At 39.2% G+C, this 16224-nt stretch overlaps 1 protein-coding gene and 1 pseudogene across 13 annotated transcripts in view; both read left to right on the forward strand.

Annotated features, from left to right (window-relative positions):
• The window catches only part of RGS7 (regulator of G protein signaling 7), a 533759-nt gene extending 522969 nt beyond the window's left edge, over positions 1 to 10790 (forward strand). For all 13 annotated transcript variants that reach the window (XM_032242236.1, XM_032242238.1, XM_032242241.1 and 10 more), the window contains one exon: positions 10068 to 10790. Coding sequence is in view for 5 of the 13 variants with exons in the window: in XM_032242238.1 (XP_032098129.1) it covers positions 10068 to 10118 (51 nt within the window). In the remaining 8 variants the exon portion in view is untranslated. The remainder of the gene's footprint in view (positions 1 to 10067) is intronic.
• Positions 10791 to 13011: 2221 nt separating this feature from the next.
• LOC116525903 overlaps positions 13012 to 16224 on the forward strand; it is a 4175-nt pseudogene continuing 962 nt past the window's right edge.

A 16224-nucleotide genomic window follows, 5' to 3' on the forward strand; every position in this document is an offset into this window, starting at 1 on the left:
TTCATTGTTTACTTATTCACTTTAGTGTACATTGGTTCTTTACCCTTCTTTCTTTCTTTCTTTCTTTTTTTTTTTTTTTTTTCATTCTCGCTCTGTTTCCAGGGCCCAGGCTGGGTGGCAGTGGCGCAATCTTGGCTTACTGCAACCTCTGCCTCCCGGGTTCAAGTAGTTCTCCTGCCTCAGCCTCCCAAGTAGCTGGGACTACAGGCGTACACCATCACACCCAGCTGATTTTTGTATTTTTAGTAGAGACGGGGTTTCACCATGTTGGCCAGGATGGTCTGGATCTCTTGACCTCCTGATCTGCCCGCCTCGGCCTCCCACAGTGCTGGGATTGCAGGCGTGAGCCACCGCGCCCAGCCCTTTACCTTTCTTCCTACTAAATTTGTCTTGTTAATTATAGCTCATTTTTACAGCTTTACATAATTTTTGAAGTATTTCTTTGTTACTCAGTCTTTTAACCAAGGTTATCGTATGTAGATCATACATACATTTTATCAGAATTTCATCAATCGAATCATCCAAATTACTGATTAAAAGGCCATAAGGAACAGGAGGAAGACAGAAAAGCACACCTTGAAGGTTATTGTTGTTTAGTTATGAAGCACATCTTTCTCTTTTTCAGTCACAGAGATACCACAAATACTGCTGCATGCCTTACTTAGCCAAAGACCTTTTGTTTAAAGCAAGTTCCTGTCCTCAAATCTGGTAACTCCTTTTCAAAATGAATAAATGAGCATCTCTATGACAGACAAAAATTTAACATAGGGTCTACAGGGAGTTCCTTGCAAACATATAATTACGTAAGAGCAACACTCCATTAGAACAATGAGGGAAGGACATAGGCAGTTTTAACAAAAGAAATACAAATAGTAAATCCATATATGAGAAGACAAAAAAGAAAACCTACTGTTATTAATAGCCAAGTACAATTCAGAAAGCAGCAAAATCACTTTTTCCTCCAAATAGATTTTTTTGTTAATATAATATCTAGCATTAGAAAGGGTGATCTAACGTTAGAAAATAGGTGATCTTGTATACTGTTCATAAAAGTATGAATTATTACCACTTTTCTGGAATAGAATTTGACAGAATCTGCCAAAAGGCTCAAAAAATCTCTCACTTTGAATCAGTAATTCAACTTCTAGTAATTTAATCCTTTGAAAGTCCAGATGTTCTCACATATAAAAAATATTTGTTGCATCATATAATTGTCAAATATAGAACACAATCTGAAAGTATAGTAATTGTGAATTTCTTAAATCTATCAAGACATATCTACTGTTGGAAAATTATACAAATATTAAAAATTAAATGTTAAAGCAGTGGCTTTCATTTTTTAATGATACCCATATTTGACACATTTTTTTAAAAAATATTAATTTTTCTACTGTTCCTTACAGAGCAAGGCTAACCCATGAGCAGTGTGCCCAGATTAGCTGCATTTGACCAACACATTATATGTATGTGTTTGTGTGTATTTGTATATGTGTGTTTACATATATATGGTTACTGTATAAACTGTATTTGTGTGTGTTTATATATGCCTAGAACTGAAATAACATAACAATACATTCCCTTATGTGCAATGCAATCTGAAATTTTAAAATGTATTCTATGCTTAATTTTTTCTCCATTTTGGTTGCAACTCTCTAAATTTATTTCCTTACAACAATGCATTTAGTTGGTAAAACAATATTATTTTAGAAGAAACATTCATAACATGGGTAATTGAACAAAATGCAATCTCTTTAATATACGTGTTACTCATGAGTACCATGCTCAGTATAAGTTCAGTTTTGTAAAAAAAAAAATTTTTTAAACATGTATCTGTGTATAAAAAGGACATAGTAGAATGTAAGTGATCATATTTCAAGTAATACTTATTTCTTCTCCGTTTTTCTGTTTTCTTCATTTTCTTTAGTGAACACTTGCTGCTTTTATTATGGAAAAATATTTTTAACTAAGAAAATGAAAATATTTGGCTATACTTATTCTTTCTCAATTCTCATAGGAAGCTAATGATCAGTACTTAAATGTGTGTGTGTTCATAAGCTATCTCTCTTTAGTACCTAATGCTAGAATTTTTTGCAGCATTCAGCATTAAGTATGAGAGTTTTAAAACTAACTACAGAATCCTCTTTCCCTTTTCCTTTCCATCTTAAATCTCAAGAATTTGAGCTTATCTTTAACATCCTAGGAACTCACCTACTCTCCACAGTTTTGTAAAAATTATTCCCTTTAAGTTTACATGGGAAAACCGGTTTCATTTAAATCATGGAAGAGCTTCCCAAACACCTAGCCTAGCTTCAGTTTCTCCTTAACACCTACCTACTTGAAAAGATTCAGATTTGATTAGTCAATCTGTTAACAATTAGGGTGTGACCAATGACCCCCATCCCTCACTCCACCATGCCTTGCCTCCCCCAAATTAAAAGTTACTTCTCCCAAGACCTTGGAATCTCATTACCCTGATTTCTATAAGTTCATTCCCATCATGAGATTTGCAGCCAAGGAGCTCAGTCATGCAGATAATCAAGTACTTATTTGGAGACTGCGATCATCGTAATGTTCAACAGCTGTCTGCTTATTCATCAGTCCAGGTGACTTACAAAATCATATAGGAAGGCATAGAAAAGCACTAATGCAGGTTCAACCAGCGAGAAGAATTCAGAGAGGGAACCGGCAGAGTTTAGGGGTAGTTAGAACGCTTCAGCAAGGACATAGATAAGAAGTTCATCTTTGAAGAGTGAGTAGGGTCTGAACAGGTACAAACACAGACAGGTGGCTAGCTGAGACAGCAGGAGGTACAAAGGTCAGTCAAAGAACCACTTTGTGGGTAACAGTGAAGAGTTTGAAAGGCCACAGAACACAGGTAGTGAAGGATTTTGAAATCCAGGCAAAGATGTTTGTATTTATAAGTGAAACAGAGACATTTTCAACATGAGAGTAAAATAACAAACATATTGCATCCCTTAGTTTAGACTCTGCTAACAGCACTCCTTATCCCTGGTTCAATAAGTGGAAAAACAGGCTTTTTTTTTTTTTTTTTGAGACAGAATCTCAGTCTGTCGCCCAGGCTGGCATACAGTGGCGCAATCTCAGCTCACTACAATGTCCGCCTCCCAGGTTCAAGCGATTCTTCTGCCTCAGCCTCCCAAGTAGCAGAGCTACATGCACCTGCCACCACACCCAGCTAATTTTTGTATTTTTAGTAGAGACAGGGTTTCACCATATTGGTCAGGCTGGTCTTGAACTCCTGATCTCGAGATCTGCTTGTTTTGGCCTCCCAAAGTGCTGGAATTACAGGTGTGAGCCACCGCGCCCAGCGACAATTTTCAAAATGAGAGTAAAATAACAAATGGATAACATCCTTTAGCTCAGACTCCTAAAAGCACTCCCTGTCTCTGGTCCAGTAGCATCTCATTTTGCCATCATATGGTCAGCTCTTTTTATTAACATAGCTGTGGGATGGAGCATCTGGCCAGACAGCTGGATCACATAAACCAGTGGAAAGGCAAGGACAAGATTTTACCTTTCTTATTCCCAGTCCCTCCCCATAGTCTCTGCAGCCTGCCAGGCACTCAAGAATATATGTCCGAGTCTACATCAGCATATGGCAGAGACTCAGAGGCAATGGCTGACGACAAACAAGCAGGAATTGTAAAAGGATAGCAAATGGAGGTTAAATTTTTTTTCAAAAAAAAATCTAAAAGATGCTGATAACTCTCTTCTCTGTAAGCTGTTTCGTGGACACCCTCTAAAAATCTGCCCTTTATTTCTGCTTAATCTCTTCAGTGTCCTGTAGACTGGAAGAGACTACTGATTTTTTTTTTTTTTTGAGATGTTGTTTTGCTTTTGTTGCCCAAACTGGAGTGCAGTGGTGCAATCTCGGCTCCCTGCAACCTCCACCTCCTGGGTTCAAGTGATTCTCCTGCCTCAGCGTCCCGAGTAGCTGGGATTACAGGTGTCTGCCATGACACTCAGCTAATTTTGTATTTTTTTTTAATAGAGACAGGGTTTCACCATGTTGGCCAAGCTGGTCTTGAACTCCTGACCTCAGGTGATCCGCACACCTTGATCTCCCAAAGTGCTGAGATTACAGGAGTGAGCCACTGAGCCCAGCCATACTGTGTGTTTTTATGACAGCAATAAAATATGTGGGCTTCGTCACTCAAGCAAACGTAGCTTCTCTCTACTTACATTGTGAAGAAAGGATTGCAGGAGAGGAATGTAGGAATTTGCTTCCATCTCCCTAATGCCCCAGGCTCTCAGGGCTCCTATTCATCAACTTTCTGTTGCTACTTTAAGACCAAGAATGTTTTGTGGTTTTTTTTGAGACAGAGTCTCACTCTGTCACCCAGACTGGAATGCAATGGCACAATCTCAGCTCACCGCAACCTCCGCCTCCTAGGTTCAAGCAATTCTCCTGTCTCAGCCTCCTGAGTAGCTGGGATTACAGGCATGCAACACCATGCTCTGCTTTTTTTTTTTTTTTTTTTTTTTAAGTAGAAACTGTTTTGCCATCTTGGCCAGGCTGGTCTGGAACTCCTGACCTCAAGTGATCCACCCACCTCAGCTCCCCAAAGTACTGGGATTACAAGTGTGAGCCACTGCACCCGGGCCAAGAATGATTTTTTAAAAGTTAGGTAAAATGTATACTTTTTATAGTTCACTAGGAAAAGTTAAGGGCAAATACATAGGTTGTTATTTTTGTTTTGAGGGTGTTTCCCTGATTATAACAAAGTTTCTACAAACCATTGAGGACAGAAAGGAATTGGTTTGGTGGAGGGGAAGTTTTACTGTGACACGCTGGAGAACTCTTTGTTTATATGATTATTATATTACAGACTAGGATGATGCTCTCTATTCACTTACTTGCCAGCTGAAGCCTCAGCTTTATTTTGTCCTGAAACTGATTATATGCTTCTTTTTCTAGCATATTGTCATTAACTAGATATCACAAAATCTCCTAGGATCTTGAGTTTTTGTTATTTTCTGAGTATATTCATCTTTCGCTATAGATTTTTGCTTCTACTATAATCTGTTTCCTTTAGACTCTGACAGGAATATTTAAATCACATAGCATGTAATCATGGGATTAAAAATAAGTATTATTCACATAGAATGATTGAATTATTGTAAGTAACTTGATTTTTAAAACATGCTATTGATGAGGGTTTGTTAGCCTTTTTAATTCCCAGAATTAAGAGTTTAAAACTTAGCTATAAAAATTTCTCAGATTTGGCCAGGTACAGTGGCTCATACCTGTAATCCCAGCACTTTGGGAGACTGAGGTGGGAGAATCACTTGAGCCCAGGAGTTTGAGCTCAGACTGGACAACCTGATGAGACATCATCTCTACTAAAAATAAAAGATCGGCGAGGCATGGTGGTGCATACCTGTGGTCTCAGCTACTCAGAAGGTGGAGGCAGGAGGATCACTTGAGCCTGGGAGGTTGAAGCTGCAGTGAGTCATGGTCACACCACAGCCTGGGTGATGGAGCAAGACTCTATCTCAAAAATTAAAAAAATAAAAAAACGATTTCTCAGATTCTTCCATTTGGAAAATTTAGGGAAAGATCATTGGCTGGGACTGGTTTCATGCAGCATCCAAGGGACTGCACTGAAAATAATTGTTACAAAATGGCTGACATGCAAATACCGTACCGTGTGTACTTCCCGAAAGTGACCCGTGTCCCTACCTGTGTACTTCCTGGAAGTGACCCGTGTTCTTATTAACTTCATACATTGCAATACAGTGAGCAACCAGAAGCACACACACAATCGTTTTTTGTGTGCACTAGAGTAGGGCTTATGCATTTTCCTTTCCAGTATGTGAATAAAGCAGGATTTGCACATGGTTTGCAAATAGATCCGAGTGATGGAAACCTTCCAATCCAGATGGCCTATGGGGCATTCATGCTGTCTGCTTTGACCTCGGTGATGTACTTAAGATCTTTTAACTGTTAGTTGTACCCTGGTTTGCCTTTTAGTCATCTCAATATACAAAACAAATATCCTTATTGCACATTTGATAAATCTATACCACACACAGAGGTTGGTTTGTTTTTTGAGACAGAGTCTCCCTCTCTCACCCAGGATGAGTGCAGTGGTGAGATCTCGTTTCACTGTAACCCCACCTCCCTGGTTGGAGCAGTTCTTCCTGCCTCAGCCTCCTGAGTAGTTGGTACCTATAGGCACGTGCAACCACACCTGACTAATTTTTGTATTTTTAGTAGAGACGGAGTTTCACCATTTTGGCCAGAATGGTCACAAACTCCTGACCTCAGGTGATCTGCTCACCTCAGCCTCCCACCGCACCCAGCCCACACAGAGTTTTATTGTTAAAATACACCTGTCTCATTTCTGCCCATTGTTATGCTAATATCACAAAGCTCTGGGTTTACTTTGGGCCTGCATTTCTCTATGGGCTTCTATGAAAAAGTGTTTTTTAATTATTTCCTGGGACAAGAGCTTGTCAGGCTTAACTCGTATCATATCCAATTTTTAATGAAGCCTATACCAGGTCAAGTACCAGTAGCTTTGAGGATTTGAGGATATTTGAAAAAATAAAAACAAACAAAACTGTAGAAAGAGAACCATGTTTCTTTTTATCAAATTGATAAAGGCAACAGTAGAGTTCATTGTCCAAATTTAAAAAATGACTGTATCTGAGTTTCAGATGGCTTCCAATTTCAGTATAACTATTTCACTTTTTTCCCCAGAATTTTAAACCAAATCACATTCATCTGTGGTTTTAAAAGAAACAGTTTTATATTAGCAACTTTCCCCTAGTCTTCCACTGTCTACAAATTTATTCCTGTGCCTCAACCAACATTTACTGACTGATGTGTACCTTCCTTTATCCCACAGAGAGTGAGCACTTTTTTTTTTTTTTGAGACAGAGTCTCACTCTGTGGCCCAGGCTGGAATTCAGTGGCCTGATCTCCACTCACTGCAACCTCCGCCTCCCGGGTTTAAATGATTCCCCCACCTCAGCCTCCCAAATAGCTGAGACTAACAGATGTGCCCCGCCACATCCAGCTGATTTTTCTATTTTTAGTAGAGACGGGGCTTCACCATGTTGGACCGGCCGGTCTTGAACTCCTGGCCTCAAGTGATCTGCCCGCCTTAGCCTCCCAAAGTGCTGGAATTACAGGCGTGAGCCACCATGCCCAGCTGAGTAAGCACTTTTTAAAGATAAATTATTCATTCTCAGAATAGGTATATATGCACATGTGTATACAATTCTATTCATAGCATAGAGACTACAGTAGTAAACACGGGAAATAGCATTGTATTTAAGAACTAAATATTTTTTATTTTAACATCATTTGATTAATTTATTGCCCAGGATTCAGGTAGAAAAGCGGTATGATTTTAGCTTTCCATTTGTTTGTGCCTTTCTGTCCTTCTCAGAGTCAGAATAGTGACTCTGGATTTCGGTATCCTAATGAAGACAGCATATAGTGATAGTAGTAATCATTATAACCATAGTATAATACGGTAATAGCCAACGTAAACTGAGTGCATAAAGTGAGCCATGAATAGTTTTAAGCAATTTACTTGTATCAGTCTTCAGAACAAGATTTGAAAGTACTATAATTATCCTCATTTTACAGATGAGGAAATAGGCGTAGAAGTAGGGGCAGCATTTCAGTCCTTTATAGTCAGCTATAACAAAATGCCATAAACTGGGTGGATAGCTTATAATCAAAATAAATTTGTCTCTCACAGTTCTACAAGCTGAGAAGCCCAAGATCAAGATGCTGGCAGATTCTGTGTTCAGTGAGGGCCCTCTTCCTGGTTCATAGAGAGCCATTTTCTTAGTGTACCCTTACATGGTGGGAGGGGCAAGCAAGCTTTATTGGGCCTCTTTTATAAGAGCATGCCTGTAATCCCAGCACTTTGGGAGGCCAAGGTGGTCGGATCACCTGAGGTCAGGGGTTCAAGACCAGCCTGGCCAACATGGCCCTGTCTCTACTAAAAATACTAAAAATGCAAAAAATTAGCCAGGCGTAGTGGTGCATGCCTGTAATCCCAGATATTCAGGAGACTGAGGCAGGAGAACTGCTTGAACCCAGGAGGCGGAGGATGCAGTAAACGAGATTGCACCACTGCACTTCAGCCTGGGCAACAGAATGAGACTCCATCACAAAAAAATAAATAAATAAAAAAGAGCACTAATCCCATTAGTGAGAGCTACACCCCCATACCTGATCACTTCCCAAAGCCGCCACCTCCTAATAGCATCATACTGGGGAGTAGGTTTTCAACACATGGGCTTTGAGGGGAAATAACATTCAGACCAGAGCAGGCAGGAGTGCATATTTTGTTTTTGAAGCAGTCTCTTGTTAATAAACTATGATATCTCTTACTGCCGTTTCTCCAATAAAGTGAATAAACGTAAGCCTAGCAGGAAATACCAACATTACACTTTGATATCTTCTACTCCCAGTTGCTGAAAGCTAAGTTGAGGACTCTTTTTCCCAATTAAGAAAAAACTAAAAGAAAATGGTGCATGATTTTCATTGCTGCTGTTTGTGTCGGCAAAAGGGCCTTATCAGTAAATACACGGTGTGTAAAGAAAGGTTGGTTATGGAATTACTAATCTTTTCTTAAACATGTCATTCTTTTCCCAAAACGTGGCTGCTATGAACTATTTGTGCCCCTCCCCCCTCCAATTCACATGTTAAATACTAACCTCTAGGGTGACAGTCTGAGGAGGCACGGCCTTTGGAAGGTAATTAGATCATGAATATGAAGCACTTATGAATAGGAGCTTTTATTAAATAGGTCCCAGGGAGCTTATTTCTTTCTTCCATTATCTGAGGACACAAGAGAGTGCACCATTGATTAATCAAGAAGAAGGCCCTCACTAGACAAAGAATCTGTAAGCATCTAGATCTTGGACTTCCCAGCCTTGAGACTATAAGAAATAAATTTCTGTTGTTCATAAGCCACTTCGTCTATGGTGTTCTGTCATAGCAGCTCAAACAAACTAAGACAGTGGCCATGAGAGATGATAGTCTCATCACCACTGACCTCTTTCTAAAACTGAGCCACATCAGGTAGCAAATCAAGACTACTGCCATGACTTTAACTTATTACTAATATATGTTTTTCGAATTTTTTATTTTTACTTATTATTTTATCTTCTGAGATATACAAAAATCCATTAAATAACTGACGTGTTTTTATAATAGAACATAAAAAATAAGAGATGGAACCAAAACCACCAGTTTTATATTCCAATCAAACATTTCCAATTTCTTATCTCTCTAGAGTACTTGTAATTAACAGGAACAGTGTTGACTTACAAGATTTCTAAAACATAAATATGTCCTTTATGTAATCGTATGATATGTGGAATCAGAATAGATGAGATTTTTTCTTGGATTAGGGTTGGAAGAAGTCAAGTGGAAAAGGACAGGAAGACATCAACAGCTGGAAGCAGGGAACAAATAGAGGCTTATCTTCAGATGTATAATTGGCACCTTTTACTCCATTATTATGTGGGATGGGGACAGATTCAGTTTTAAGTTTCATGAATCACACCCTCAAAAACTGAATGTTATTTAATTAAATCATACATACCTTCTACAGTTCTAGATATTTATAAATGTGACATTAATTTCCACCACTGAACAAGAATGCACTCACATTGTTACCTTTCAGAGCAGTGTACTAAGATTCGTTGTAACGTGTTTATAACCAGTTGGGAACCTAGGTGTTGCTTCATTGCTAAGCCTTGATGGAACATTTATGGATCTGTTTTATGATTTGCTGATCTGTGCTGTGAAACCATCAGTCTGTTTGCAGGGGGGCGGAAGGACTTGGGAGGGTAGGAGGGTGGAGGGAGGGAGGATAGTTTTGTTTGATGTGTCAGTGGCGGGAGGGGGGAAGGCAGGTTGGTCATGAAGTTTGAACTAAGATGGACTTAAAGGGTTCAGTTTTGACCCTTACACAAAAATCAGTTACAATAAATAGTTGCTACTACTAAGCAGGTTTTCAGTGATCATGCTTGATTTTCTTTCTTTTTTCTTGTTTTATGTATTTTCTCAGGGGAAATCTCTCACGTCAAAGAGGTTAACAAGCCTTGTTCAGTCTTACTAAACGGATCATCTTGTAGCATGGATGCAGACTGGAATCATTGCACATACTTTGTAGCTCGCTGTTGTGACCTGGAGCAGAGGACATTAGACCAAGATGTTGCATGAGCAAAGGACCTAAATTGTTATTTTTGTGTGTACATTCCATCTCCAGTGGACTCTTTACCATCTCGATGCCTCCATTCCAAACCGTTGTCTGCTTTCTTTCTCCTCCTACTATGCTGGATCTGTGTTTTTTCCTTTTTAACAAGTTCAAGTGAAGTAAAACTTTTTCTTTTTTCCTTCTCTCTCTCTCTCTCTCTCTCTCCCCCCCCTCCCTCTCTCTTAAAGCTTCTGCTAGACACACAGTTCACTGAAAATTCAGTCAGTCACAAACTGGAAGAATTGTAAAAGACAAAAAGCATTTATCAATAAGTATACATATGGCTTCACATTTATTAAACAATAAATTAGCACAGAAAGTTTCATTTCACCAATGTATCCACAGTCAGAAACACACTCATGTCTTTGTCTGTTGTCTGTACATTCTCCGTTAATGTTTCTTGCATTTATTTTTATACCATATTTAAAGAGGAAACACCTTTTACTCCAAATGTATTAAAGTTGATCCTTTCTCTGTAAATTTGTGTATGTTTATATTGTTGTTTTATCTTTCATTAAAAGATGCAGAATCTCATTGCTTTTGTAACTTTTGACTTCCATGCTAACTAAAAACAAAAATAAAAAATAATAATGCTGAGAAATCCACAACCCACAACCACAGAGAGGACTGGACTTAACCGCAGAGTTAAATTTAGGTTTTCACCTTGAAATTTATTTCAGTGTTTCAAGACAAGCTTGGATGGTACAGAAGACATGGGCAAATGGAAATAATTTTTTGGAGGCTTACCTGAGACTTGGTAGATTCTTTTTCTCCCATGGAAGAACAATGCAAATTGACCTTCCACATTTTCAAAGCTATTTATAAGGCCTTTCTGCCTCTTGATGAATATGCATCTGTATGTTTTGCAAATTAGTATTTCTGTTCTAATTAGGCTTGAGTGTGACTTATTAAATCAAGTACTGATTTGTTCTTTAAAACACGGTTCTAAAAATATCATACACCAGTGCCTCTTAACTTTTTGGAGGTTACAGATTATTTTGAGACTACAGACACCTCTTGGTATCCCTAGGAAATTTGTCCCAGACCTCTTCAGGTACCAAAATCCACAGATGCTCAAGTGACTAATAAAAACTGGTGTAGTATTTGCATATAACCTACATAAATCCTCCCATATACTAAATCTCTGGATTACTATATCTAATATAACCTAAATGCTATATAGTTATTATATTTTTAATTAATATAACAACTTTATTGCTATATTGCTGTTGTATTGCTATTTTTAGTGTTGACTTTTTTCAAATATTTTCCATCCAAGTTTGCTTGAATCTAAAGATATGGAAGCTGTGGATATGGAGGGCCAACTGTGTGATGTAATTAGTAAAGTTTACTGACCGCTGGTTAAGTGCCTGCCACTTCATTGAGCGTTTTCCATGGCCACAAAATTCTCACATTTAATCGTCACAGCAGTCCTATAAGATCATTTCTGCAATTTTGAGAACACTGAAGCTGAGAGAAGTTACGTAGCTTGTTTGAAGTCACCTAGCTAAGTAGTGGATTAGGATTTTAGGAAAAGAAAAAAGTCTTTTGTTTCTTCCCTTCTAGGTTCTCAGCTGTGGCTCTGTAACAAAAGACACACTAACAAGAGAAAAGCATACAAATGTACGTAATAGAAGTATTACGTGACATAGGAGGCCTCATAAAGAAATGAATACATTAAAAAGGATTAAACCTGAGTGTTTTGTTGTACTAGGCTTGATGAAAAGTCATGGGAAAATGTGATAAGGCAGAGGGGTAGGCGCTAAGGGTGGTAAACTGGGGGAAACTGAGCAAGGCCTGTTCCTTCGACTCCTCTCAGTGTCTCCATCTTAAGGGAGATGAATGCTCCATTTTTCTGGGTATAGGGAGAGTGTCTCTCACAGGAGGGTCTTATGACCTGCTTCAAGGGAAAGCCAGAGAGTCCTCCTGAACCTGCCATTTCTCAAATTTCTTCAGCTTAAAATATTCAATATGCCAAGGTACCATATTTGGGATAGCACTCAGAAACCCCCTCAGCATATAAATCCAGGCAGTCTCACTGCAGGGCCCACTCTGCTGCCCACCTATCCATTACACCACAAACTTCTTTTGATAAAAATTGGGTGAAAATCCACATACACTCACAGTGGTACTGAATTTTAGGACATTCACAGACTAATTAATCCCCTTAGCTCATCTGTGGACCCCAAGTAAATAACCTAACTCACTTTAAGGGCAGGATCAGTGACAAAAAAAGGTTACCCAGCCCAGAGATGGGCCTGACCTGTTTGCTTTCGCCTACACCAAGGCTCTGGTTATTTAAAAAAGAGATCAAGTTATTAATGGCTGTTACTTACTGTAGGTAAATTTAAATTCTCAAAAAATTTACTATCATTGGTGATAAATCAGCAGTGGAGTCTGTTGGTTAATAAAACTGTCACAAAATGGAAGAAATTTGATAGGAGAAATTTATATATAAGCTATAATCTAAACACTGTAAACAATATAGGAGAGATTTATATGCTCATGAGTTTTTTTTAAATCTATAAAATGCAAATAAATTAAATTGATAGACTTTCTCCCTTAAAATCACTTAATTCAGGACAGTCTTGGACAGACAGCACTGAAGTTAGATTAAAACTCATTAGCAGAAACATTATTTTAAGGAAAACAGTAATCCTATAAGAAGAATACAGTATTTAAACAATGAGCCTTGCACAAATACGATTGGTTATTTCAGTCCTTAGAAGTCCATCATCCCTGGCAATTCCAAATCATGGAAAAATTCATCCTTACTGGCATTTTCAAACATACGAAAAAGAGAAACCCTCAGGCAAGTATCCCCAAGTCAGGAATTCCTAATAAAAAAAATTAGTTTCTGAGTTCAAGTACATAAAACATATAAATAGCCTAATGACTCCATTTAACGTGGTCTAGACAAGACTCAGATGCAAAGCAAGGGTATTTCAGGAGAAGCACAGAAAAGTTTTGGAGTTCCTTGCAGTTCAGTAAACCCTTGGCATTTGCCTCCCACCCCACCCTAAAACCATTTGATCTCTAAGGCATAGAATAAAAAATCTCTCAAATTCCTATTTAATAAAGTTGGTTTTAAAGCTTTTTTTTAAACTTTGAGACTATCAAAAAAAGTTACCCTCCAATAAACCAGAATTTCTACTCTCACAGTAGAGCTATTTTGATCCTCTAAATTGCATTGACCCAATTCTCCTCTTAGCGATGTTACAGTAATGTGTTCTGTGAATCTGCACAAGATCTTCTGCTGGAATCAAAATAACAGAAATATGGCCAGCAACCTTACCTAAGCTGCATCCTAAAATAAATGAAGGCAGAAACCCTCCGTCTTCATAATGAGCAGTGTGAGACTTGATCCTGCTACTTAGGACTCGTAGCTGTGCCCTTGGGTCTCCTGGTTGACTGCTCACTTCTCTTTACATGATGGTTTATGAATAATTTTGGTCTACTGAGAGAGGCAAGTCTTGGCTGCTAGCATGAATTGAGTCACAGTCTACAATGTGCTGATTGTCTCCACAGAGAAGATTTTGTGTCCTTAAATACACATTTGAAAGAGCACATTGAATATCTAGTTAGTTTACTGTTGTCTGTGACTACCTCTTTGCACATTTTAGTAGCCCTCTAAAACATCAGCCAGAAACAGCCAAAGCTACCAATCCATCCCCTATGCCATTTTAAGAAGTGGTACATAATAATGAAGAATTTAAAGAAAAAGAATAGAGAGGAACTATATTCATGTATCATATACACACATATACACAAATAGGTATCTTATACATTTTACTGTACAACCACATATTTATATATTTTTATGGAAAATGTGCTCTAGAACTCATTTTTTAAAAGGCATCAAATAATGTATCAAATATAAGATGCTTCCGTTTAAAAATCAGATTAGAAGAAAAGCTTGCACACGCCCTTAGATATTTTGGGGAGTTTCTCTGGAGCTGAAATGTGTAATGTGTTTGCAACTTCATTTTCAAAAAGGTCATTAGAGGCTGGGAAGACATAAATACTTCTTGATTTAAAAATTGATTCACAGGCATGGTGGGAAGGAGGCGGCAGCGTCCCCGGCCGGCAGGAGGGGCACCAGCAGCAGCGGTGGCGCAGTAGGTCCTCCCGGCCGCTCACAGCGCTGTGCAGCCGCGTCCCCAGCCAGCCTCAGACGGTGGCGCCCCTCCTGGCCCCTATGGCTTCTCGCCCGCCTGCTCCTCCCCTGCGTCAGAAGGCATGGCTGCTCTCTCTGGTCCTGACGGGGGCAGGCGGGCTGATTACCTTGAGGAGGCGGGCGGGCCACGATTCCGAACTTCCGCAGTGCTCCCAACTACATTTGGAAGAGCACGCAGCCCGCCCTGGCCTTCTTTAGGTTGCCACCGGACCTGGCCAGATGCCAGAAGTGGTTGAATTGTTGGAGAGCAGACTTAGAAGATAAAACACCTCATCAGCTAAATAAACATGATCGATTATGTGCCAGACATTTTGAGACATCTGTAATCTGTAGAAGTAGTCCTTAACAGGACAGTTCTTCGCCGTAATGCAATACCAACAGTATTTGAGCTTACCAGTCATTTGAACAACCCACGTAGTAGACACAGTAAACTAATGAAAGAATGTTGATGAAACTTCCAAACAAGAACAAAAACATAAAGAAACCAACAACAGCAAGGTTCAGAACTCCAGTGAAGAAGTGGGTGAAGGGCCAGATGAGGACATCTTACCTCTAACCCTTGAAGAGAAGGAAAACAAAGGATGCCTAAAATCTCTATTTGAAATCTGGACTCTGATGGGAAAGCAAAACATACCTCTGGAGGGGACATGAGGCTGATGAAATCCCAGAAGGTCTCTTTACTCCAGATAACGTTGAAGTGCTGCTCGAATGCTGGATAAATTCTGGTGAAGAGGTCCTAAGACAGCGCTTTGAGACAACAGCAGTTAGCACATTGTTTTGTTCAAAAACACAGCAGAAACAGATGCCAGAGAGCCGTGAGCGCCGTAGTAGGGAAGAAACTCTCATGGAAGTGAGAGACTCACACTTCTTTTCCAGTATCAGTGACGATGTACTGGATGTAGGGGCACCTGCCTGTGTTGATGAGGTTGATGAGTCTCATAACCTAAGAGGAGAATTTGTAGGCTTCCCGCCTTATAAAGCTGATGCAGAAATTTTGGCTGTAAAATTTCACACTATAACTGAGAAGTGAGGATTAAATATGGAGTATTGTCATGGCCAGGCTTACATTGTGTCTGGTGAATTTTCTTCCAAAATGAAAGTTGTTGCTTCTAGCCTTTTAGAGAAAAATCCCCAAGCTGTCTACACACTCTGCAATTCCTGTGCCTTATATATGTGCTTAGTAAAATAGTACCTGTTACAGGAGTATCTGTTACATTAGAAACAATTGAGGAAGTTTGTTCTTTTTTCCAACGATTACCGCAAATGCTTTTAGAACTTGACAGTGTAATTTCTGTTCTTTTTCAGAACAGTGAAGAAAGGGGTAAAGAACTGAGGGAAATCTGCTATTCTCAGTGGACAGGCAGGCATGATGCTTTTGAAATTTTAGTGGAACTTCTGCAAGCATTCGTTTTATGTTTAGGTGGTATAAATAGTGACACAAATATTAGCTGGAATAACTGGATAGCTGGCCGAGCGTTTGTACTCTGCAGTGCAGTAACAGATTATGATTTCACTATTACTATTATCGTTCTTAAAAATGTGCTATTTTGACCAGGTGCAGTGGTTCACACCCGTAATCCCAGCACTTTGGGAGGCCAAGGCAGGTAGATCACAAGGTCAAGAGATCAAGACCATCTTGATCAATGTGGTGAAACCCCATCTCTACTAAAAATACAAAAAATTAGCTGGGCGTTGTGGCGTGTGCCTGTAGTCCCAGCTATTTGGGAGGCTGAGGCAGGAGAATCACTTGAACCCAGGAGGCAGAGACTGCAGTGAACTAAGATTGTGCCA

This window comes from Sapajus apella, unplaced genomic scaffold (assembly GCF_009761245.1).
Source record: "Sapajus apella isolate SASKATOON/1434 unplaced genomic scaffold, GSC_monkey_1.0 scaffold49, whole genome shotgun sequence".
Lineage (NCBI taxonomy): Eukaryota > Metazoa > Chordata > Mammalia > Primates > Cebidae > Sapajus > Sapajus apella.